This window comes from Tyto alba, unplaced genomic scaffold, assembly GCF_018691265.1.
Source record: "Tyto alba isolate M040663 unplaced genomic scaffold, T.alba_DEE_v4.0 Super-Scaffold_46, whole genome shotgun sequence".
Lineage (NCBI taxonomy): Eukaryota > Metazoa > Chordata > Aves > Strigiformes > Tytonidae > Tyto > Tyto alba.
Genome location: NW_024881322.1, coordinates 8,666,720 through 8,693,061, shown reverse-complemented (window position 1 = coordinate 8,693,061; position 26,342 = coordinate 8,666,720). Strand labels below are relative to the sequence as shown.

General features: G+C 42.6%; 1 protein-coding gene across 4 annotated transcripts in view; it reads right to left on the bottom strand.

Moving 5' to 3' along the window:
* Positions 1–11,830, bottom strand: part of BMPER (BMP binding endothelial regulator) — a 153,116-nt gene extending 141,286 nt beyond the window's left edge. For 3 of the 4 annotated variants that reach the window (XM_032988841.2, XM_032988842.2, XM_042806440.1), the window contains exons 1-3: positions 11,508–11,830; positions 9,865–9,985; positions 7,669–7,754 (exon numbers count right to left, since the gene is read on the bottom strand). In XM_032988841.2, coding sequence (XP_032844732.1) covers positions 7,669–7,754; positions 9,865–9,985; positions 11,508–11,765 — 465 coding nt within the window. In that variant the 5' untranslated portion in view covers positions 11,766–11,830. Of the gene's footprint in view, positions 1–7,668; positions 7,755–8,671; positions 9,065–9,864; positions 9,986–11,507 lie in introns of those variants that run through there. The other variant, XM_042806437.1, reaches the window with a different exon arrangement.
* Between the last annotated feature and the right edge of the window lie 14,512 nt (positions 11,831–26,342).

Here is a 26,342-nt window from a genome sequence, read left to right as displayed (position 1 = left end):
GCATATGTATGTTTGCTCAATGCAGCGGACTCTGTGTTAGAAATGTGCAAGTGGTCTGAGAACGACATGAAATAGCTTCTTCAAGCCTGCAGATTTCCATAAAGGCTTCATCATAAGCTGTCACATACGACTGTGCACCACGTCTCCAAACTCAATGTGACAATAAAGCATAGCGAACTGAAGGCAAACATACCTGCATAGGGATGTGCCACACTCTGAGGCAGCTCTGGGATCTGAAGCAAAGTGCAGAACATGGACTTCAAAAGGTCCACAGATGGCACAGACACAACACCCAGTTATACAATCCGTACTCACTCCTCAGAGGCGAAAATTAAATGAGCTGTTGCACGTGGTACTACTTGGCCAGGGTGGCCATACACGTATATGTGACTGAACTGACCTGAACATTGCCTCAGCACTGTTGTTGGAAACTTAGGGGATCAAGCTAGAGTAACCATCTTCTACCATAGATAGTATGTGCTTCATTCTCAGACAGGCCAAAGTCTTGTCTTACAGGCGTTGCATGAATTATGAACAAATACAATTGAACCTACCTGAATTATCCTTCAGGAGAGCCTATCAACCAAAGCAATCACCTCCACAACAGGTAATTAACCAGCTCTGGGCTCTAGATTTCATTCTCTTCTCACTTGCAAAACCATCTTCATACATATATATATATATATTTTAACATATATACAAAAATATATATATGTAAAAATATATATATATGCACATTGTTCTTTGGTCTCCATGACAAAGCACATATGGGACATCCAGCTGCACCAGACACAGAGTTATGACTGGTTTTTGTTTTCAGGGTTTGTTTCTGGGGTGTGGGGTGTTGTTTTTTTGTTTTTCATTTAAGAGATGGCATATACATCTGTATCTTTTTTAAATTGGATAAAAACTAATAAAGCTTTCGTCATGTCAGAGCATGTTTGTGCTCCAGGAACCCTTCATACACCGATCAAAACAACATTCTCTTTTGGAGTAATATGGGGGTGAAAACTACCAGTACACTACTGTATCATAGGCTTTTTGTGTCTCTGTTATTTTTGCGGGTGAAGAGAAAGCTGATTATATTGTACAGTAATAAAGACCAAGAATATTTAAATTGAAAGAAGATGCAGTCTTAGTAGATTCTGCAGTTGATGTATGTAAACTATTGAAAATAAATTAAATAAAATAGGTATGAAAGAATTGTTTGATGATTTTAATTTTTTTTTTAATATGCACTACTCCACTAAAAGTCATCTGGGCCACATTATACCTTGACGCAACAACAATTGAATCCTGATGTACTAAAACACTGCCATCTTCACTGAACATGTGTCAAACACTTGCTCTCAGGCTAGCTATGTGCATTCAACTTGTGTACTGTGCCACAGAAATCAGCTATGCTATAGGTAAAGAACCCAGCAAATCTAGTAGCTTTCTTGCTTTAGTCTGCAATGAGTGGATGGGTTTTTTGGGGGAGGGTGCACGGAGGACCAAGGGTTGAGGTTATTTCCTCTGGTTTTTGGTTTGCTTGCACTTGGTTTTCACTACTCTGTCGGTTCAAGCCAGGTAGAACGCTAGGTCTTATAAAGACGAATTTAACAAAATTTTTTATGAGAAAAGGTCAAATTCTACATTGCGCATTTGGATTTAAAAGCGGAAATTTAAACTACAGAATGATGTTTCATGCTGAATAAAACTTACGCCAAGCAAAGCTCTGATTTCTAGTTTCCTGAGCTCCTGTCTCCAAACTTTTCTCAGGTTTCCAACACTTGGTTACACTTTCTGGCTCACATTTATTTCCTTCTGTTCTGGATTTAGGTGATAAAAGGTTGAGACATATGATTACCACTCCTCAGGTGCAGTTGGCAAGATTGAGGCGCAGGCATGAGGGAAGGGGGGAGGAAAAAAGGTGGGGGAAATGGGACTGGTTTAGATGTGGTTTGTCAAGATCACTACTGGCTTTTATCAGCTGTTTCTTGACACACTTACTTTGTTCTAAAGTATTTTGGAAAAAATAAAAAAATAATAAAAGACCTTTTCTCCCCACGAAGAACACACCGAAAATAAAACCCTTCATTCTCTCAAAAAAATAAAAAAATCTCTTGCAGTGCGAAGGCCACTGTTAGCTGAGGTATACTTATCTATTTCCTCGCAGTTCCTGGCTTCTCATCTGTCCCTTTCAGCTGGCATTTTTGGTACGTTTGTTTTAAAACTACATATGCCAATGGCCAATGGATAAGTTATTCTTGGATCTCTGCTTGCTTCTGGCAAGGTGTTCGGGGCCCATGCAGATGATGATGAATGAGCATGAGATGACATAGCTCTCCTCACCACCACTGGCACCACCACCTGTCATTGTTGTCACTGCTGAGCTCATCTCACCTTCAAAAAACTCAGCACTCAGAAGTTTAATTCAGGCTAAGTTAATTCTGTGGTGGTTTTACGTTCTTGTCCTATAATTGTGCACAGGTTCTCATTTCACCTATTTCCGATGGACTGTAGCATTTTTATGTCTTTTCCACACGTATGTTGAAGTATATATTTCTTGAAAGCAAATGCCATAATATCAGGTGTGAGCCTACTTCTATTTTGAGTTTTAGATACCTTCTAGCCAAAAAGCTGTACCAACAAAAACTCTGCTGCACTTGATCATTTACCGTACTTGTACCAGAGTTGAACTTAAATATTCCATGCCTATTTTACATGCCAACATCCATATAAAAGAAATCTAATCAAAAGTTACCCCAATATTCTCTTAATAGCATTTTCCCCCTAACGTTCTGAAATCCTCAATATACAAAAGTCCAAAACTTACCAAAATGTGGTAAGCTTTCACATGTATGAAGTTTTGTTTCTACTAACAGAAATTTACTCATGCCTCCACTACCCTCAGCCATGTCATACATGACACGTTCGGGTTCCTCAAACTGCACAAGGTGTGTGAAATGCTCCTATGGATTGAAATAAACTAATTTTTCCACAGATGTGGAATATTTTTAGAAGAGAATTCTTGCATTAGGTAGTGTAGTTAAAATTGCTTGAAGTCTTAAAGCATTTAATAACTGGAATAAAAGAATCAATTTCTCAAACTAAATCAATATAATTTCATTATGCATACCACCAAGATTATATATTTTTACCTATAATCATCATTGCCAATTCAGACAAGTTCTTTAAAACCCAAACTTTTTTTCAGTCACCTTCATAACTGAGAGTTTCACTACTCTGATTTTCAGAAGCCAGCAGGATATGAGATTTTCTTACTCTTGACCACTAAGTATAAAATAATTTCACAATCATATGTTCTCTAACATATTTTCTTTTTGTACTGTCAAGGGCCACATCACTATCAGAAACAATAGTTTCCCTTTTCTTGACAACAATATTTTTTTCTTCAGAGTTGGTTGACTTCGTCCTTGATACTGTCACATCCAGCATTTCCTTTCAGTTGCTCACCTTCCACTGATACAGAGCTTGCTGCAGCTTAGAGCATATTCCGTCCGTTAATCAGAAAAGTCTTTCACTATAAACATGGTTGCAATGGGATCCTCAGCCACGGCACTTTGCAAGTAGGCCATCCGGCACTTTTTACATGACCTAGCTTCAAGAAAAAACAATTTTCCAGTGCAACTTCTCTGTCTCTGTTTTACCCATTAGCTCCAAGTACTAAGGAGGCCAGCTGGTGTGTTTAACACCAAACAAGGTGAATGCACGAGAAAGCAGGTACTTTCTATTGCCTTCAGCCTGCTTTGTGCCATTCCAGTATCTCAAACCCTACGGAGATCCGGGTGGCACAGCAGCTTTCTGGAGACAGCGCATCTCCTCAGAGATGTGGAACCACAGATATTTAGAGTGGAGGTGGGCAGAAGACCAAAGCACACTAGCTCTAACAGCATTTTGCAGATAGTAACAGCAAGTCATAAATCGCAGCTCTCAAAACCTCTGGATCACGATGTCAGCTTTAATTTGCCTTTGCCCATCCATGACTCGGAACAAGCTCAGAAGATCAGACACACTGAAAACCTGGCATCTGTGCAGCCTGCCCATTGTCAGAAAGACAAAAAAAAAAAAAGAAAATGAGTGGGTTCATACTGTGACTATACCACCCACATCCACTTGTAAAGTGAAAGTGAATGAAGTGACAAGGGATGGCTTTGTAGTCAAACCGTTAGACCAGGAGTTAGGAGACCTGAGCTTTCATCACAGTCCTTCAAGAAATTCCTTGTGGATAAACCACAGTCTTTCTTTGACTTTGATGTTTTTCTCTAAAAAAGAATAAAAATTGCCACTTCTTGCAGTCAGCTGTAATTAATGACCAGTTCTCTGGAGATCAAATTCATCCATGTTTATTAAGTGCTTAGAGATGATTAGTTGGACAGCAATATACCATTGCTAAAGTGTTGCAATTGTAAAAGCTCACATTGAAACTATTGTCTCACAGATGTTAAAAATGACCTTTTTTATGGACATTATTAAGACCATAAAGTAGAGACGTATAAATTACAAATTTGGGAACTCTAGATTTTTGCCATAGTGGCTTGTTCAGCTGGTCGTTCTTGGATACAGAGCTCAGTGTACATTTACACAAACTCTTGGTCTTACCTGTTTCCTTATATCAAGGGCAAGCATTGGTGCTGTTCCGTGCACTCCACCACATTTCATTTTGACAAGTAGGGAAGTCCAAAACAGAGTTATGTTGTGGCAGCCGCAGTGCATTTTTATTAGAAAAGCATTACTGATACTTCAGAAGTGACTGACTTAGTAGGTACTATATACAAAATCTCCAGCACATGTCCCCCAGTCTGAATTCCCGTATCACCACAATTTCTCTTTCCACATGTTACAGCAGATGCTCAAGAATGAACTCGTCTTGCTTGGTAGCTAGACTTGGCTGTGTCTAGGAGATCCCCTCCAGTGTCCCTGTTGTATTCAAGACTCAGGGGTTCGTGTTACCAATAACTCTAAAACAAGAGCTAGAAGCTTTATTAAAGCAGCACCCCCAGAAGCCAGTCTCTGCTCTACCTGCCTTGTTCCTGTTCACATTCCTATCATGAAAATCAGTCTGCCCTGTCTCCGCTAATCAATGAGAAAAGACAACTTTTGGGTTGGTTCTTCCTACCAAGACTTCTCAGGGATGTGTAAGGAATTGCATTTGCAATCTGCTCTCTGCAGTCTTTGTTGCACTACTGCAATTTACTCAACCTATGAGTTTCCAGTTTTTACTACATTTGTTCTTAGAGTACTACCTGCTGCTTTGCCCTCCCGGCTGATTTAGCCTGTCAAGAGAAAGCTGGAGATCACTTTGCTTATGCTGCCTCCCCTCTTCCCCCTTGCTGGGATGCATCCCCATGCTCCGCAGGACACAACCTGCAGAGTCAGTTCTGTCAAACATGATGATTTGGTTCCCACATTTCAGTTCTGTCTCCTCTCATTTGTGAGGTGGGGAAAGTCCTGGAAGGGAGTTACTTAGATATTCCTCTTCTTCCCAGAGCTGTTCAGATTTCCGTAACTTGTGCAGTTATTTATGGCAGCTTGCAGTCATGGAAATGTATCACTGCTAGAGGAGACCTGCCATAGTCCAATCCAATATTTCAGTTACTCGTTTTACTGGTGTTTTTAACACAAGTGCCCTCTGTTGAATTTTCTGTCCTCTCCTGGAGAGCAATTGCTTCCTTCCTGGAACAGCTGATTAAGCTCTCTTTTTAGTTGCTCACTGGATATGAACATCCATCAGGTTTGCCCTTGAAGAGTATGATCAGTCTTCCAGAGAAAGTTCCTCACTGAATCGCTATTAAACAATCAATATTTCTAGTTGGATGTAAGGAAACCTGGTTCTCTCTTCCCTCCTGGTCACAAATCACCACATCGTTTCTTTTGTTTCTGCTCTCCCCAGACCTCTCAAAATTGATCTTTTCCCTTGTGTCAGGCCTGAACAAAGATTTCAGCAATGGGCCATCCAATAAGTCATTGCTTGGGATAGTGCACAGCGTTAAAGTCAGTATCTCCAGACCGGTTTCCTTCTCCTCTACCAGATCTCCCAGCTTCCAACTCAAGAAACAGAGATCACATTTATCCTTTGGCAGAAATAAAACAGCGTATCCAGTGCGGGTAACTGCAGTAACTCACGAGGCACCTGTGCTCTTAATAAAACATAGTGTCCCCCTTGCATAGAAGGGAGCCAAATGCCCTCAGTTGCCATTTCACTACAGTAAGCCCTACAAACCACAGAGATTTAGAGTTCTTGCATCCAATGTTTTTTGCAGTTCTTCATGTTCATGCACTAAAAGGGTGCTCATTGATTTAATAAAGCCAAGGTCTAGAGAGATCTATAAATACAAGTATTTTACCCTGATGCATTATTGCCCTGGTGCCCAAGACTGAACTTCTGCTCCTTCACAGATAAATTGCTTCCTCGCTGGTTAACACCAGCTTCCATTAGCAAGAGTGGTGGCAGACATATTTGGGAAGGTGATCCATGATAAAACACAGCTTTGTCTCTTTTTTTGTTTTCCCTTTGATTTCTTTACTCACCACATCCCATGCTCCTCCTTTCCTCATCCCCCTCTACTCAGAAGAATCAATAACTTATTCTTTATCACTATTAGCTAAAAAGTTATCACTAAGTCTCACTTAAAATCTATTAAGCTCAGAGCAGCGATATACATCGACCTCAAGGGGCTCAAGATCAGGGTCCCACAGTTGCCAATATTGCCTTCTAAAAGGCAGTCTGAAACAATTCTTTACGTCTTTTATAGGCTTATAATACTGCTGGCTAATGCTAATAATATTAATAGCAGTAATAGAAGGGGGGGAGGGGTTGTCTTGATATTTCAGTCCTAAAGTAGAGCACATGCTGTACATGCAGCTACTCTGTAACTTCCAAAATGTAAACCGTAGTGCTTTCCGGTCTATACTTTTCTTTGCATTCAACAGCAAATTAAGGTTTATGGCTTACTTTTAAATACATTGTAGGAAGTTTTATTTAGAACAACTGCTTTTCAGTATCTCCTAAGCCTTGGCTTGTTCAGCTGAATTGCTCCCAAAAATGCTTAACAGCAAAGCAGCGTTACAAGGAAAGGGAATGTTTTTCCCCAAAATGTGTATCAGCTAGTGACATTATTAACCACTGAATTCCCAGCACGGCAGGCAGTGTCATCCTTGGAACAAAACACTCTGATGAAAGCATCGCTCGTGCTTTCACTGTTGTCTTATTACGACAGCGTGTACAGTCGCGTTGCAGCCCTCACCTTGCACCCTGGCGCAGCTCCTCAGCCGCTGGCGTGCGAGGCTGCGCTCGTGGGAGCCCGAAGCAGCGGGCGGCACTTCCAAACCTTCCACTCTCTGTGCCGAGCTACACGCACAGGCTTTTGTGTGCACCCCTGGCTTTGTGGAAACAGTTCTCCCTCCAAATTCACATGGTAAATGCCGTTTCACAATGTCATATTAAAGTCGTGTACAACTTTGTGCCCGAGAGTTTTAAAGTCAAAGAAATGATTGCCAGATCATGGATTGGATTACTTTCCATTAGCTCAGCTCTGAGATAACCTTGTGTTACATAAAGGCAACAGAGGCACCCAAGATTTGATTATGTGAAATATTCCCCTCTCTGTGCAGTTACTTTTAGCGCAGGCCTGAATGTTCTTACTATCTGAAATCCAAACTTACCAGGCAAACACACATTATACAAGGGTTGTCTGTGATAAATGGTATCTGCAGAATTTCCCCTTCATTTTCACATTTTGCAATGGATCCTGAAATAGAAATAGAAATTTTAAAATACTGACATATTTCAATTCCCCCAGCTGGTTTTGGAAACTGTCCTCATTGCACCCACATTTAACCCCTGCTTCATTCCTAGCCTTTGATTTTAGATCTTGCCTTAATTTTCCCACTTTAAGCAGACAAGGATGTTCAGCGTTTCTCTAAGATTCCAAAGGGAACTGGGAAATGACTGGCCTTTTATTGTAGCACAAACCTAGACTTTCTTTGTGCCCCAGTTATAGCAAAGAAGGACGCTTTTTCTCTTCTCGGATGACGTGTGGAGAATAATGAGTACTCCATGCAAAGCGGGATACTTCTATAACGACAGATCCAGAGCTCACTGAAATCAGCAGAAAGCTGTCCATTAAACTCCAAGGACTTGGACCAGGAGTACAGCACGAGCCCTAAACCAAGCATCCTTTTAACACACGACAGCCAATTGGCAAATGAGTCAAAATTAAGAGGCTGACTGTCAAATGGAATCAAATTAGAAATCCCTTTATGGCCCTCGCGCTGATTAGCCGGTATTGTGTCATGTTGGAATCACTTCTCAAAACCTAATGGCCCCTTGCTTGCACTAGAAATCGGTTCAGCGTTTCCCTCCATGCCCCAGATGTCAGGAAAATATCACCCTCGAGGGAAAGTGGGAAAAGAACACGAGAAGGGAAAAAAAAAATAAAATAAAATACAAAAAAAAAAAAGTGGGGGACGGTGGAGGGGAGAGGGGGGAGCACGGTTTCTGTGCTCACCTGCCCCAAACCACGCGGTTACACCTCCAGCCGCCCGCCCTCCACGCGCTCCCGTGGAACGCCACGCAGCCCCGACGGCGGGTCCCGGCGGCAGGTGGGCACCACGCAGCCTGCGCCCCCCCCCCCCCCCCCCGCCACCGCTCCGCACCCCCCCTTACCTGTGAGCAGGGAGGAGGCCAGCGCCCCGGGGAGGCACAGAGAGCTCAGGAGGACGGCGGCGGCCGGGACGAGGAAGCGCGGAGCCGCCGGCCAGCCCCCGCCGAGCCGGGGCATCGTCCCGGGGGCGCCGCCGGCTGCGGGGCAGCGGCCGGGACGCGCCGTCGGGTGGTGGAGCCCGGCCGCCCCAGCACCGACCCCCGGCAGCAGCGGGGTGGGGGGTGAGGGGGGTGGGGAGCGGGATGGGAGACAGCGGCCCGCCGGGGAGTCCCACCCCACGGCGGCACCGAGGGGAGGGGACTGTGGGTGCGGGGAAAGCGGCTGTCAGCGCCTGCCCCTCGGCCCCGCACCCCCTCTTTCCATCGCCCCCCTCCCCTGCCCGCATCCCTTCTTATACCTTCCTCTCCCCATAGTCCCTCCTCCGGCACCCCCCGGCCCCCATGCCTCCCTCCCCCCACCACCCCCCCCCGCCGGCGCACAGACAGGCTGCCAGCCCCAGACCCCGTTTCCCTGCCGGGAGATGCCCGGCCACTCCCTCCCCCGGCCCCGCCGAGCACCGCCCGGGCCGGCCGCGGCGTCGGGGGGCTGCGCCCGCGGCCGCTCGGCGGGTGGTGCGGGGGGGGGAAAAAGAGAGACGACCGAGAAGGAAAGAAGAAGAGGAGGACGAGGTAAAAAGAGGAGTAGGAGGGGAGGAAACGTGGATCCTCGGACAGGTCCGGCGCGGCGCAAACGCCGGTACCGGGGGCGGAGAGCGGCGGCTGCCTCCGGCGGGCTCGGCCCCGGCTCCGCCGCCCCACTGGTGTCAGCGCTTGCGGGCGGGTTTTGCCGGCCGTCAGCGAGCCGGGAGCGGGAAGGAGGGAAGAGCGGGAAGGAGCGGGGCGTGGGGGGGGACACACACACACAGGCTGCCCGCGGGGAACGCCGCGGCGGGGGCTCCGCTCCCCGGCCGCCCCCCCCCCCCCTCTCGCGGCAGCCGCAGCGCGAACTCCCGCAGCCGGTAGCCGGGCGCTTCCCGGGGCCGCTGCCCCCTCCACCCCCCTCGAAGGGGCTTTTTTTTTTCTCCGGCTCTCCCCGCCCAGCCGCGGGGCTGCCTCTCCCCGTCGGGGCAGCCCGGGGGTTTGGGCTCCCCCCCCCCCCGAGGGGCTGGGGTGACAGCTACCGGGGCCGCGATCCCCACGCCCTCCCCGAGGCTGACCTGCCGTGCGGGTCCCCTGGTCGGTCGCTCCCCGTGCAGCCGGTGCGGCTCCTCCTCGGCGCTGCCCGTCTGCAGGTCCACGCTTCGCTATCCCGGGTATAATCCACACAGGCAAGAGGAGCTGCGGACATGACCGAAACCGAGATTTTGCGCACACGTACGGTCTGGACGGGATGGCACTTGTGGCGTGTGGCAGGAGGTTTTTCTGTGATTGAGCCTCCCCAGCCTGTTTTACAAATCGTTTCCCTTCAAACCGTGATGTTTCATTTGGGGAAATAAACTCACTGAAATAAACTAGTCTGACGACGAGCTGAAAAACGTTTTGAGATTTATACACGTTCTTCTTTTCTTTCTTTGAAGTGGGGAGGGTTGGATGTGAGCTGCTATTTCAAAAAGGTTTCCAGCAGTGGCAAATCAGGTGCATGGCAGGCTGGTATGTACAGGACTACTTTAAATACATTTCACTTTCCATTAAGATGCAAGACAATTAGATTTGCTTGTTCATTTTAAGAACAAAACCCAAAATCTAAGACCTCTGAAAGCCTGCATCTTTGTTCTAAAAAGTAAGGAATGTACACCTCACTTCCAACACAATTTGTCACCTACTTTTAGGGTAGGAAGCAAAAGTCCTAGAATAGCTAAAATTGCACCTATGATAGGGACTATAGAAAACTGATACTGGTAAACCTGTAGACATGACTAGCAAAATCCCTCTCTATGAGAAAAGAAAGCCTGCTTTTTTCTTATCTCTCAACCTCAATCTGTACAGGTTGAAGCTGCACAGGCATATGTGATAATTTAGATGCCATTAAGAGGGGTTTATATTCCCTAAAAATACAAGTAGAATACAAAATTTGCTCTACATTGTGCAGAATACATAACAAACTCAGTACAGAAATACAATGCACGTAACCTGGATATATATTTTTTTTTTTCCCTGGGAAATGTCATCTTCACAATTCCCTGCATTTTAAACATAGATGAGCCTGTAGAGCTACATATTACTACACACTACTCCAGAAGAGATTTTCACATGTCCGAATGTTTTTTCCATTGGAAAGATGTACTGAATCTTTTGGCAAACTAGCTTTTTCTTGCTTCTCTATCTGTAGTCAGTGGCTATGTTTCCCTTTTCTGATTCCAATGTAGCCACAGCCCTTCTAGAGCAACTGCCATAGGAAAAAAAAAAAAAAAAAAGTCTAACCTAATAATTTCTTGTGTCAACTACCACAGGAGAGTACTTATATCATTGTGTGCATCGAACCTTCTCTTCGTGATGGTCTAAAATTCATTAAATATTAACATCACCCGGTGTGAGAAACATACCAATCACAATGAAGGCATCAAATAACAATTCAGGCATCCAAATAATAGCAGGGAACTTGCTAAAATACTCTGAAAATACAGAAAGTTTCATCTCCTTTATGAAATGAAGACAAGAGGCGACAGCAACTGAAATTCATGCTCAATCCCTGCCATAACTCACTCAGTTAACAAGAATACATAATGAAACCATACCTAAGGGAGGGCAGTTACAAGCAATATACACAGATTTGTCACACAGTTCTACTTTTCCTGTGGAAAAAAAAAGGTGTCTTCACCACTAAATCACCTTCAACACACTGATTAGGCCTAAAACTTACCTCTGAAACACCACCTGCGGCATGAAAATATTGTCTGTGGGGTGAGCTCACTGGTTCCGTGCCTCTTCTGTAGTAGTACCAGTGCTGGGGGGGAGGAATTTGCTCATCATCATTGCTTGAAACACCTGCTGGGACTCGAAGCCCCCCAGAACCATGCCTCCAGCACACTCCACAGGCCGTTAGCTGCCCGGTGGAAGAGCCTGCCCAGGGCTGGGGCTGCCTCCGAGTCTCCCGCTGCCCCAGTTCCCTCTCTCTCATCGGGGGAGAGGGGAGATGCTCGTCGTTAGCAGCGACCTCTGCTTCCTCGTGATATTGACAACGGTGACATGTCATAGAGGAAGATCAGTGTCTCATTTAAATCTCTTGTGAAGTGAAACCCAGCCTGGGAGGGAAATACACCACCTTCACCCTCCCACCTTAGTTTCACCCATTCAGTGCTGCATGTACGGTATTTGTCTCCATTTTTTACCTCTTCCTTACCCGGTCTCCCAAGATCCACCTTATCAGAGGTCAGCATCCTTTCTGGCTGTAATGCCGCACCAAGTACAGTTTCAAGCGTTTTTCCCCTTTTGCATCCCTGTTTGAAAAGGTACTTATTTCTCCAAGCAACATTCAAAGCTGTGGCAATTTTAGCAAAAGCAGAGGGTCACACTGAATACTGTGTCTTGGTATAAGATATGCACAGAGACTTTGTAATATGCTGGCAGTTAAAACAGAAGTCACGTCACCAAAAACCCCTTACCTCTTTTGCATTATGTGGCATCAGTTGTTATTGAAAGGATACGTTCATCAGTTCCGTTTATTGGTCAGCCTGGGCTCATGCAGCTCGACAGAGCAGTAGCTGTTCACAAATACCACTTCGTATGTAATTCAGCTCCTTCTCCAGTGATGCCTTCCCAGTGGTCAGCCATAAAACAATGTCAGCCATTACCCAGTCATGGTAGAGGTTCAACTGAGCACCCACCTAAAAAGAAAAAAAAAAAAGCTCTATGGTTAACAATAGTAACAGTGAAGAAGATACTTTGCAGTAGTTGGAGGCGCTGGTCTGATATGCTTCAACCCCGCAAATTCTTGCGGAGAGACCTGTAATTGGGGAAAATATTTTATTATCGTGCATCAGCACATGGCAATTGGGAAGCTCTGTGGTAACTCACAGGATAGTGATGGAGACATCACACTTTCACACAGGAGAGCGGATGGGAGTTACTCCACTGTTCATCCTTCAGTGCCTGAGCAGGTCTTCACTGCTGCAGCCTCTCAAACGCTTGTACATGTTTATTCATTGCTGTGATTAACTGTGTTTTAAAGTTATGAGTATCTATCAGTGTGAACAACCAATATTTCTTGCATGGACACTTTTCCTTCAGGAGATAATGTTAATAAACCTTGAGACTGGCCCAAGTATGTCAAAGAGGTGCTCCTGAGAAAGCTCCCCTACTGCAAAATATTCAGAAAACTAAATGGATGTAAATAAAGTCTGAAGACCACACTAAGAGGTTTTAAAACTGTAACAGGATTAAAAATGGCATATGGTCAAAGTCCTTAAATAAAAAGAAAGTACAAGAAAGTATCTAAAAGTTACAGTGGGACTTACTTGAATAAATGTTTATAAATTTTATCAAACAACTCATCATTTTGACAGTTTTCCATAAACCCCTGGAACATGCAAAGCGTTTAATTTATTTGTGGCAAGATAAAGATAATGAGTAACATTTTAAAAGTTTATTAATATAGAATGTCCTGGCACAGTCAAACTTGCATATTTCTATTGTTTAAATTGTATTTTCTAAGAACTCAAAAAAGTTAGCCTTACAAAAGGGAGTTTCTCATTGCAAAAGTCTTCAAAATTATCCTCATCATCTACATTCATGTAAATGCAAACCAAATGAACGGAGCATAAGCTAAACTGGATATAAATGCCACCAGTACCTCAAACTGAAAAATACTTGTATGCAGTACAAGAAAATATCCCTCCAATATAGAGACAATGGACTGCTGAAGAAGTCCATATCAAATATGTTAAAACAACAAAAAAAGTAAATTATAACAGAAATGTCAAAGCTGCCTTAGCTATGGGATTTCCAGCAGAAGCCATTCAAGAGGCCACAGGCCAAGCAAACAGAACGAAGTGGCACATGCTCGTATTCCTTTTTGTTACTTCGCTGCTGTAAATAGTTTGTCTTCCAGAGATAATAAAAATTATTTTGTGTGAGTTATGTGTTTTTGTGTTAGGTTTACCCCTGAACATCTGCTGTGTCTGATAAAGGATAAGAGCTAATGAAATCACATGAGGAATGACATACATGAGGTACTTCTTTGTTTTCAATTTGTGAGACAAACCAAAACCTGCATTTTACTCGGCTGCTATACCAGCTATTAAATGCAACAAACAAGGAGTACTCGAGAAACATTTTATAAAATGGAAGACTGATGACTGCAGATGAGGACAGACCCCCTCTGTGCTAGAGAGAGCCACTCTGCGTGCACAGAAATTCTTGATCCCACTCCCTGCCCCCCTCCAAAAAAAAAAAGACAAGACATGCTGGTTTTGACGGATTTTTCCCTCCAGCCAAGATCCAGTTCAAAAGCAGCTGCCCCTACCCAGCACAGAAAGGCATTTTTGCTAAAAGATGTGTTTCCCATGGCCAGCACTCTGTAAGACCATCACTTCACCTACCGAGACTACCCCGTCATTTCATTCCTCCTGCTGCTGTTCCCGTTTTACAGACAAATTTCTCCCAGGACTTTTTTTTTTTTTTTGAATGACAACTGAAGGCTTCAAAACCTCAGAGGTGAGGTTTGGGGAGTGAAATACATCGAGCCGGAGCCTCCTCTCCTTCACAGGGCTGCCCTCACTCGCACTCCAACGGGCGAGAGCAGACTAAGGGCCATTAATTTTAAGTCACCGATAATAAAAAGTTACAGCTCGACAAAGGCGGGCGAGAAGCCGCGCTGCTGTGCGGGCCCGTGGCTGGCAGGTGGCGGTGTTGGGCGACCCGAGCCCCGGCCCGGGTGGGAGCAGCCGCGGCCGTGGGCGCTCGCGTCTCGCTCCCACGCGAGCGAAACCCTCCCGTGCTCTGCTCTCGGAATGTGCTTGTTCGCTTCCCTCACCCGGCTGTGGCTGACCGGGACACTCGCGTTCACTGGCCCTGCGGTTAGTACCGCGCACCTGATTTTATCTGGAAGCAAAACAAGAGTTTGACAAAGAACACCTACTTGTCATTTTCCAGATACAAAGGTTAAGCAATGTAACAATTACCTTTCTTTTTTTTTTTTTTTTTAAAAAAAAAAAAAAAAAAGTGTTTGGGTTTTGGGTGGTTTTTTTATTTTCTTCTTTTTTCTTCTCTTTTTTTTCTCTTTTCTTTCTTTTTTCTTCTTTTCTTCTTTTCTTCTTTTTTTTTTCTTCTTTTCTTCCTATTTTTTCTTTTCTTTTATTTTTCTTCTTTTATCTTTTTTTCCTTACTTTTTTTCTTTTTACTTTCTTCTTTTTTCTTCTCTTTTTTCTTCATTTTTTCTTTTCTTTTTTTTCCTTCATTTTTTCTTTTCTTCCTTCTTCGTTTTTATTTTTTTCTTTTCTTATTTTTTTCTTTTATTTTTCTTCTTATTTTTCTTTTTTCTTTTCTTTTTCTTCTTTTTTTTTCTTTTTTCTTTTCTTTTTTTTTTTTTTTAATGTAATCAGTTATGCAACATTACAGCTGGTACAGGTAAGAAATCCTCCCTATTATTTCTTCTTGGTTTCTGATTTAGAAATACACTCAATTAGCAATAATACCTGACCTGTCTTCCTGACTGACAGTACCACACATATAAAGAGCAAGGAACTGACAATCACAAGCAGTCTTTTTCAGCTCCAACCACCAGGATATGTTCAGATAATATACATGAGAAAACCAGGGTAATCCTGCACTGATCTCTTGAAACTTCTGCTAGTTATGCAGTTTCATAATGAGCAATATAGCCCTTATTAAAGGAGAAATACTACTAGATTTCATAGCTACACTGAGCCGCCCACCAAACTGACTAACTAAACCCTGGATATTCAGCATATGCTTAAACCCAAAAGTAGACAACAGTACAGAAAAAAAAAAAAAAAAAAAGGCAGAAATAAGCAAGCATATTAGCAACAACAAAGTAGAAATTTGTCAAAAAACCATCTCATTTTGCTACCGATTCAGCCGGGTCAGATTAATCTCAGACCTTCACCAAAAAGAAAACAGAAAGCCACCTGGGCAAGAGAAAAAACGTACTTCCAGAGTCAGTGTAATTCATCTACCTGCCTCTCAGCTATCTAAGGCTCTTTTGGGGGAGATGAAAGCATCATAAAATGTGCCAGAGGTGGCCTTTTGGTGTCATTGCATAGACCTGCAGGGGGTTTCTGCCAAATCCCCAAGTTCTCCAACAGTAGCATACCTCTAAATACATCATTTAGAAGCATGAGGTGAACAGAGACAGGGAATGGTATTTACTTTGGGAAAGTATCAGTCACATGCCTTGTATATATTAGCAGGTTAAACCCAACAGTCAGCTGAATTACTTGTGACCAATGAAAACAATCAACAGTTTTAAGGCTTCACAGAATTTTAAATATGTATTTACATGTGGTGTACACTATTTGGTTTAGGTATCTTTAAATGTAGACTCTGAAGTCTCAAGGTAGTGGCTGGCAGGTATTTCAACAGACAAAAATGATGTCTTGTGAGTGGCTGGTTAGCGATAAACTATTTTCAGAACAGACTTTGTGGCTTTGGGGTTTTAATTACGCTAGTTTGAAAAACAACACAGAGCTACCTCTTCACCAAGTCACTTAAAATTCTAACTGGTTTTAATATTGTTAGGCTGGCTATCAAATTGGCTTTAATATTCCTATGTTTTCATCAAAATGAAGTCAGTCTGTATTGTTGGAAGTGTAGTTTGTATCTATATGGAAGACTGATAATAAGATAGCTATTATTAAAAAAAAAAAAATTACAGTGCTGGAAGTACTTTGGAAACTGCTCACTATGCTCATAGGCTGTATAATTTAGACCCTTCCCCAGAAAACACTCATGCATCAGAGCAGCCCTGACGAGGTCAGTAGGGATAACAGCATTGTGGGCCCTCCTGCAAGCAGGGCCCCAGAGGAAGGCAGGATAACGCCACTCAAAAGCGGGGTGACTACGGCGTTGGGGTGCCCCTGTGTTCAGGTTCACTCTGTGTTGGGTTACCCAAAGAACAGGGGGTGCATCTCCTGGGGCCCCAGGAGGAGGAATCTGGGTCGGTAGCCCTCTGGGAGCAGCAGCAGAGAGTGCTGTGCACACCGACAGCCACAGCTCTGGCCTGGGGGGATGCGATCGTGGTCCCACAAGCAGCCAAGGACAGGCCACCCTTTGCAACCTGTTTGGTTAGCTCTCGCATTCACACTGGCACCAGACATAAATTAACCCACAAACTCAGCTAAGCAGTTGTCAGTGTCTAGGATCTCACAGGTTTTCCTGGTGAGTCAGTGGTTTCATGGAAGCCAGACAGAAACAAACGCAGAAGTCCAACTGGAAACCTTTGGAGAAAAGGTGTGAGTCCATGCCCCCCTGTACTTACAGGCTGTGCCGAGCCAGCTGTGTGACTTGGCTGCCCACTGGCATTGCTCGGATGGGACATGCGCGGCCCGGAGCACCGGCAGGACAGAGACCCCAACGTTTCCCTAAGAGATCATCCAGGATGGTATTTATTAACTTTCACAATTACATCTTTAGACAGACTGGTTTTGAAGCATGAGTATACCTTCATAAATGTCCATATTAAGAAAGAAAAGTATCCAATAATAAAACACAGAACTGAGGGTCTCGCCACCCCACAGTGGAGCTGCTTTTGGTTCTGTTGTGCCAGAAGTAATGAAAGCAACTGGATGACTTCAAGATCTTTTCTGTGTTTCTTCATTTTAAAATAAAAAAAATCATCTCCACATGCCAAATGATGGGGAATTGACATCTGAGTATTCCACAAAATGACAATACGACCATCTACTAGAGAAAGCAACATTGTGAGCACTAGCCACTGCTCACAACAGTTCCATGCTTTGCTGTTGGACCCACTCCAACTGGATGAATAGCACAATTCCCAAAATGCAGGAATTTTGCTGCTATGAAGCACTAGAAGGACAACAATCAAGCTTTGGCTTTGTAATGATAGGATTTCCAAAAAATGGCCATTTATTTTAAAATAGTCTCTGTGGTTTGTAAAGTTGTTTCTTCAGAGCACAGAGAGGATAAAACGCATGTACTTTTGCAGGCTTTCAGCTGCTGGCCCAAGCACAGAAAAGGATTAAGACAGTTTGAACTTACATGATGCAAACTAGAAGAAACGAGGAAGAAAAGATGGCTCTGAAAGCTATACTTTGTTTTCTCCTAGAAGAGGTGTAATGCAAACTAAGTATTTTTTCACAGCTAGCAGAATCCAGCCAGATTGCAAAGGTATGAGCATGGGAGGAGCCGGACAATAGCTCTATTCACCCGCAACCAAATTCTCAAAATCTGGAGTCTCACTTTCTGGGTTCCCAGACTGAGCCATGGGCCTCGAGTTTAATTGAGGTATCTTAAAAAATGAGCACAATCCAAATTATCAGTTAGATTTGGTAATGCAGGCCTTAGCAAGGGACAGGACAGGGTCTGAGCCAAGCCTAGCAGAGACTGTGTGGTACATTAACCCCAAGATATGCCTGCGGGCACACTGAAGATGGAGAGAGATGCTGGAGCCTGTAGGGAGAGGCAAAAAACTGTTATACTGGTTTATGAGTATTTTCTAAGCACCACCTGGTGCTATAGTTTACAAAGGGTGGAAAATATATAAAGGGGAGCCAGATGACACCTCTGATATGAGCCAGGCAGAGGCACAGAGCTGAGGGAATCTGTGGCGAGTAGTGCGGGGTGCTGGCACCGCCTAACTGCAGACGCAGCCTCTGAGGGAGTTGTGTGCTGCAGCAGGAGATTTACTCTGGAGAAGTAAAACTGAGCATCCCCACTTCAGGAGCACAGGGGAGCCTGTGCATGTGTGGGGAGAAGGGGAAAAGGGCCAGGGCATGGTTCTGGGGCTGCCCCCACATGCTGTCCGAGCCTCAGCTACCCCAGTTTCAGTGTGTCCTACCTGAGTGTCAAACCTTCAATCTTTACAATCTTCTCACCACAGGAGCCACATGACTAACAGTCTAGCCCTGAGTAACGATGAAGTAAGCACAAGAAATTAAGGAGAAGGTTGCTCCTTTTGCTTATATTCTCTGGCTGAGTTTTTTTCTGAACAAAGTGTCCTCTGGCCACTCTGACGAGTAAGTGGATGCTGCACCACTGAGAGTTAAACAATTTCGCTATTTACAGATGGTTTGACCTGCTTACCTCTGTTGTGCCGCTCACTTCACTTGCAGTAGTGCACGGCTGGTTTTGAACAAGAGGTAACATCAACAGGGGGAAAACTGATACAGAGAAGGAATAATTTTCCTTTAAACTTGGTGACTGTATTTTTGTGCCTATTACTTTTTTTTTGCAATAGAAATTGTCAAGTCGAAGCTAGAAAGCTCACCAGGCTTAGCAATTAGGTCCTCTCTCAGCATGCTGTAAACTGGAAGCCAAAAATCAGTGGCCAGGTTTGAAAAAGTTGATCTTAATGAGAAGCAAGAAAGGTTAAATGTACAAACTCTGTTACTCATTGGGATTTATTTTCTCAGTTCTAATTTTAACTTTGGTTAGCCCAATAAAACGTATCACATCACCGTCTGGGTAGCTGTCATACAAAAAACAATGCAGCTACCAACTTTCCTCTGTTGGATGACATACTTGGGTAGTAGCCCTTTAAAAAAAAGCTTCAACTTCTTTAAAGCACATTTGGTTTTCCATTCATTATTTTCCTGATTCTGAAAGCAATGTTATTCATCCCAGAGAAGAATAGCTACATTGTATTTCAAAGGTTTAACCAAAAGATTCATTTTGCTGCAAGTTTACCTTCTTTCAGGATTTTAAAACACACCTACAAAGTGGCTGCCGGGCAAAATCATCAATTTATGGTCAGTGGGATCCGGTAGGAAAAAAAGAAGTAAAAAGGAAAAGAAATGAATGACATGATTGCAAAAGTGACTGATATCTACAAAAATGTGGATGACGAGAAGGACTAAAAGCAAAGGAAGGACTCCTCTCCCCATGAGATGAGCTAATGAATGATGAATGTGGAATTACTTTGTTAAAATAAAAGAGATGAAAATAGAAAAATAATTAATACACTAAGCATCTACCATCCATAGTCTATAACCACCTACACATTCATAACTCTCTTCTACCTTGTTTTTGCAAGCTCACCTATAGCAAATACATAGACGACCACCCTTTACCTCCTCCCGTCCTGCTTGCCTGCAGTGAGGAAATATCTACTGCTCCAACCTTGCTTTCCTGTGACTTAATCTCTTGATTCGCAGTGGCATGGGACAGCAACAGTAAGCTATTCTGAAAGGCCAGTCATATTGTCCATATTCTTCTTTGGTTGCTTGGCCACGGAAACATTCTTTTTAAGTCTTCTTTCACTAATGTCAAGCTGGTGTTATCACTGCATCCATCCCTGCTGCCTGACCACCAAACGTCCAGATGTACTAAATCCTGGGGGCACAGTCTTACCCAGGTGAGGTAGGCTTCCTCTTCTCAGGAGAATACATTTCTCTGTGGCAGCTGGCATAGAAGCTTTCGGACATGATCCTGGCTGGGAATTCAGCTCCTTGGGTCTCCTCTTCCTCAAACCAGGCCTTCTAGTCACTGTCAGAAGAAGCAAATCCTTACAGCTGAAGTGTTGTTGCCCAGAGCAATGGGCAAAACACTCCCCTCGCAAGTCACACCCCTCCCAACTGCTTTTGGGACTTGCACCCTGAAGCCTGCAAAGTAGCTGTCCAGTGTCACGATGAAAGCTACGTGTCCTACCACCAGGAAATACCTAGTTGATGCTGGAACATGGCACTCAAATACATTGTCAAGAGAAACCCTCTTTGTTTCTACTGGATAAGAAGCAATCACATCATGTTAACCAAGCTGTATTCTCACCAGTTCCCACTTACAGTCATTGCTCAAGCAGAAGGAAGACACTACATATCCAGACAGCTGGAAAAACAGTTCCTCTTATATATGTAGCAACTTGACTGTTCTCCAATATTTATGGATCTCAACTGCCTCCACTTCATTATACCATCAGGGGAAGAAAAAGTACAATAATCCCCTTTATGTTTCTTGTAATTGAATCCAACCATGATTATAATATATTGTGGGCACTTCAAGTAACCATTAATTATTGAATGCTTGCTTCATAATGAATTGGAATATCATCTGTTACAGACCAACTTCTTCGTATATTCTCTAACACTTCCAAGATGCTGTGGAAATGGTCTATCCTTTAAAATGAATAAAGTAATAAAATCAATACAATAAAAACTACTTTCTTTCTCAAACACACTGTAGACTTTGCAATACAGTCTCATCAGATTTAGCAGAGTAAGGAGAACTGGTCCAAACCATCCTTGGATGAAAACCCTTGTTGTTTCCTGAGGTTGTCTAAGAATAGCACCTATGCTACATTCATTAAGAATGATAAAATGTCTCAGTACAATGACAGGATTCTGAAGGTGCCAATTTTTGAAGAGTACGTGAAATTCAGGAAATAGTAATAATAACAACAACATAATTTAGAGAAACCATGGCAACTTTTTAAAAGATATAGGGCCAAGTTTTCTGTTGATTGCCAAATTAAGTAAGTGCATTCATCTTAATAGAACGTGTCCTGGAAATACTTCCCTCTCATACCCTCTCGGCTGGGGAGCAGAAGAGGAGCATGCTGTTCATTGCTTGATTTCCTGAACTATTTAATAGTGTTGCTTTGGTTGTTGAAAAGCTGCTATACATCATTCTGAGAGTGACTTCATCTCATAAGTGGCTGAAGTAACATGTATAAAATGCTCTGGGGTTTTATTTTGCAAGGGCCTATTTCACATGCAGTATCCTTCTCTACAGAGAAGCTACCCCTTCTGGGGTGGAATGCAGCAGCTATTTAATACTGACTAGCTAACCCTCATGCATATTGTGTTTCAGGAATAGTACCTTTTGGAGCGACTCTCATAATTCATTACATCATCTAGGTAGGAGTTAAACTGTGCTTATATGTCATCTTATTGACATGCAGCCTCCAGCAGAAAAGTATGGATGCTCTCCTGTCAAAATCAATGTCAAAATACTCAGTTAAATTCAACAAAAGTTGATTTGGGCCTCTAATCAAGTCACAGTAATGACTCAGGATGATGGACCTCCCTTCAAGATTTCTGATTAGGCAACAGCTTACATAATTGGAACAGCTTTTATCTTGTTTCTGCAGTTGAATACACTGTCAGTCGGCACCCAGCTGGAGCTGTGGTGGAGGGTGAGCAATGATCTGCAATGCTCATTTCCACTTAGGAAGCACTCCAAGTCTCTATTCTACTTATAAAGATCAATCAAAATATCTTATCAAACACTGTTATCATTTTGCTCTAGAGTTTTAACTAGTTTTGCCAAAAATAATTTCCAAAAAAAGTATTTTTAATGATGACAGTGTAGTATTAAAGTGGTGCTAGCAAACAAGTGAATAATACAGTATGTTCATGCTATATCACATGGAAAATACTCCCATTAGTGCTAACATCAATTTACATGCTGTAGCCTGAGGGTATGGATCTCTTCCAGGGCTTCTGGTTACTTTAGTTATTCTTTTCCTGCTATAAAAACATTATTTTTCTCAATCCTTTCATTTTAGGAATGAGGATGAATACTGAAATCTTCAATACAGCAGGTTCATCTGCAAGCACAGATGCCTCATACACACATAGGAAATCTAAGCACATGACAGTGAATGTGAAGGTAACATCAACATACAATAAGTGCATATGAAAATATAATGGTATTTTACTCCCTTTCCTGCTTTTGACAATGTGAAAATCTTGGAAAATACCGTGGTGTTTTAAAATAGTAATTACACTTATTTAAATGTGCTTGTATGTTGCTTATTTATTTATACTCCCTGCTGTAGCAGATGTAAAGATACAGGGATCAGGACACACTGTCAGAGAACACCAGGTCAAATCAATTAACTGGGTTATGCTTCTGTCCCATGATCAACTAAACCACTTGCTATACACTTAAGGCTAACAAAAGTGCTAGGTGTCTCTGCTGTGATCTGATGGTCTCCTGGATAAAGCATATTTCCCCAAATTAGCAGTTTGTATAGAGCAAACAGCTAGCTATCTTGCAAAGAAGGACAGAAATAATAATTCCTGATACTACTGACCATTAGAAGAATTTACAAGACAGGAGATGGACAAGCAGAAAGGAGTTTAAGACTTTAAATCAAGCAGTGTTTTTCAGTCTTTATATAAATATCAAACTTGTGTTGAACTTGGTCCACTGGAATATTAGAATAAGTTCTCATAAAAACAATGCATGCAAAAACACCTCTAGCTTGGGTCACTTTTGCTAATGATAATCCCAGCTCTGCAGACACCGAGTGCCTCAGCCTTCCACTTGTTTCAACAGGACCCAAGGGCATTCTGTCCCTGCCACAGGATCAAAGCTCATGAGCCAACAGAAAACTGTGCCAACTTTACCTTCAAGCTGCAAAGGAACTAAGTCACCTGCAAACAGCATATGCAGATACCATGTAAATACTAGAGGAACCTTATGCTACAAGGGAACAAAGGAAGAAAGTAGCCTGATGTCAAGGTGAGACAACAAACAGGGCTATGGCAAATTCAAGCTTAATTTCAAATAAAGAAGCGACACAGAAGCTTGGTTTCAGGAGTACATCACATATTTTACAGCACCTTTGAAGCAGTTTTTTAATAGATTATTTATAAACAGGATATTCTGATAAGAAGGAAAGATTCTTATTCAATATGAAGCATAGCCTACATTTTTTTTTTATGCTGGAAGGACTTCAAATAGAAATACAATCTCTGCTCAGTGAATTTCAGTTCATGGCAGTAAATTACTCTTTATAAGCAGTACAAGAATATTGAAACTTATCTCTAATGCTCACTGTACAGTAAATGCTGAAGAAGAGAAAAAGACAAAACATTATAAAGCAAAACCCAGCCCCTCGAAAGTAAAGAAATATTGGTTTTCTGTTTCATAGTTTAATAATAGTTGGACAGAAGAATCAATCTGGGGCTGGAAACCACAGTCCTAGTTTGAACTCAGCATTGTGTTCAAAGCCCCAAAAGATCAGCAGAGCCCAGACCTCCAGATTTTGGTCATCAGAATAGTAATTGTTTAAAACTGTTTTTCTAAATTGCAACAGCACAAAAACAAAATTAAAGAAAAGCCCTTGGACAACAACATCCAGAAAATAAACTCCACCAAGAAAATAAACTCTACAAGTATTTACCTGTTTAACAGAAAAAAATGTATATACTTTACATTAAGACTTATTTTAGAAAATTAATTTCAAAGTGCTATAGCACAAATATAATAAAGTTGTCATGAATCACAGTGTGGTTTTCAAAATGTCACAAAATTCCTTTTAGATATATGTATACAAAATTAATTTCAATAAAATGATAATTTATGATTATGATAATGAGTCACCTAAACATATAAAATTCTCTTTGAATAGCTAAACGTGCAGACAGGCTGCATATTTAAAGTGAGCAGAACAGCTGACAAGGCATTACTCAAATCCTGTTCAGAATAGTCTGATTGGCCAACAGTGTCTGTCCTGGCCTCAGAAACATCACTGATGAGAACCAAACATTTGGTTTCCCCAAACTAGAAATGTTTCCTCACTTTTTTCAGTTGGCCAACTCTCTAACTTCAAAACTTCCTATAATTGGCCCGATTTTTTTTCCAGCCAAAAAGAACTTTCTTAAAAATTCAAACTACATTTGAGAACTGCTAAGGATTACTTTACAATATTTCCTCTTAGCCTGCTGCGTAAATTACTACATTTCAATGACTTCCTTCCTCTGAATTAGATGGACTATTTGGCATTGGGGGAAACTAAATAATTTTTACTCAGTGTCACTTTTAAATCCTGATGATACTATCAAATACTGCAATTTAGTGCAATATACAAAGAGGTCATACATTACTACTATAGACAGTTCCACCTTTTTTTTTTCCCCGCCTCTTTATTACCAGTATGTCGTTCCCCTTCTGTAAAACTATTCTCATGAGACCTCATTTTACAAAGCATGGAACAGAAAAGGCAAATAAGAATGTTTCTGAGCCTTACATCTTAAAATGACAGAAAATAACTTAAATAAGAGTGGATGATATAATTGACCTGAGTGCCTAATCTTTGTTTACTCTAAACTCCCAATGAAGCCAGGCAGCTCTGAGCACTGGGATCACATTCAATAATGGTAATTATGACAGAGTAATATATTTCACATAAGTCTCATAGTGGTGTGCTTTCCAGCTACATTATACGCCTATAACTTAGGATTCTTTGGTCTATGATTCTACACTGTCATGGTCTGGGCTTTCAGCAGTAACTTTGGTTGATTTTTCTAGATTACCTAGTAGCTGCTGACAAGAGGACAAAGGAAGATTTGAGATCTATAGTTAAAGTTTAAGCCTAATAGCTACAGTAATTGATTAGTTCTCCATGGATTTTCTTTGGTCATTGAGGTGTGTGCAGAGACTACAGGAGATTATTTTATTGTGTAATTTTCCCAGCGCAGCAGGGTACATTGACAATGGTTGGATACCACCCTCCTGACAGAAAACCACGGGGGAGGGTTCAGAGTGAAGACAACTCAGCCAGCAGAATCACTCCATAACAAGCAGGGGGTAGGATTTTTTCTTCCTGGCAAAGCGGCAAGATTTCTGGCCCCACAGCTTGTAGATAACTGAGGTCTCCTGGGGGACAGAGTCACTTTTATTGGGCGTTACTGCCCACTTCAATCCTAGAGGTACCAGAAGCCTTACACAGTTCCCTCGCCACTTCGCTCTATTTAATCCCTAGCATGTTGAAAAAGGCTCCATGAAGCACGGTTATAGCATATTTACTGAGCCAGAGTAGGACCAGAGAGTTAAGCAGCAGATGCACAAGTGGTGCAAAGCTGGTTTTGTTTAGGGGTGGATGCAAAGAGGCTGAAAGTAGATATGGAGATGATAAAGGTTGATGGCTTAAGACACCCTGAAAAATTGTCTCCTTTTTATCCACAGATCAAGATAGCACAGACCACAGCAAGTGTCACAACCACTGCTGAAACAGCACAGAAGTGAGTTGGAGGGACCTCTTCTACAGCTAGAACGGGAGTTGGTAAACACCTGCTGAGGAAACCAACAGGAGCACGGGGTGCAAAGATGACTCCTGCAATCGCATCCACCAGAAACTAAGCCAAGACTCGTGGTGATTTTCACATCTGCCATCCAGAAGACTGCAACTTGTGTTTTGGTATAAGCCAGCAATAGCCAGGAGAAACTTCGTTCAAATGCCAGTTTTTACTCCTGACCTAGGTCCCAGTTATTTTCAGCTCTGAGTATCTTTTAGTGATATCTCAACTCACTCTTAGGAATCCAGACATGAGCCTGACACTTCCAAACCCTAGGCCAAGGTCCTCTCAAGGTCACCTCAGTTGTCGGGTGTTGCATTTCAGGCACCTTGCACAGACCTGACTTTCAGGAGGTGAACAATCAGCACTTTCTAAAAACTCATCTGTCAAAGCACCCTCCAACTGGACTAATAAAAATTAAGGCACTCAAAAATTGCTAGTTACTTTTGAAAATCTTACCCATAACAAGAACAGATCAATTGACAGGAAGAACAGAAATCACAGGTAACCATAAAAAGATCCACATGTTGCTGTGC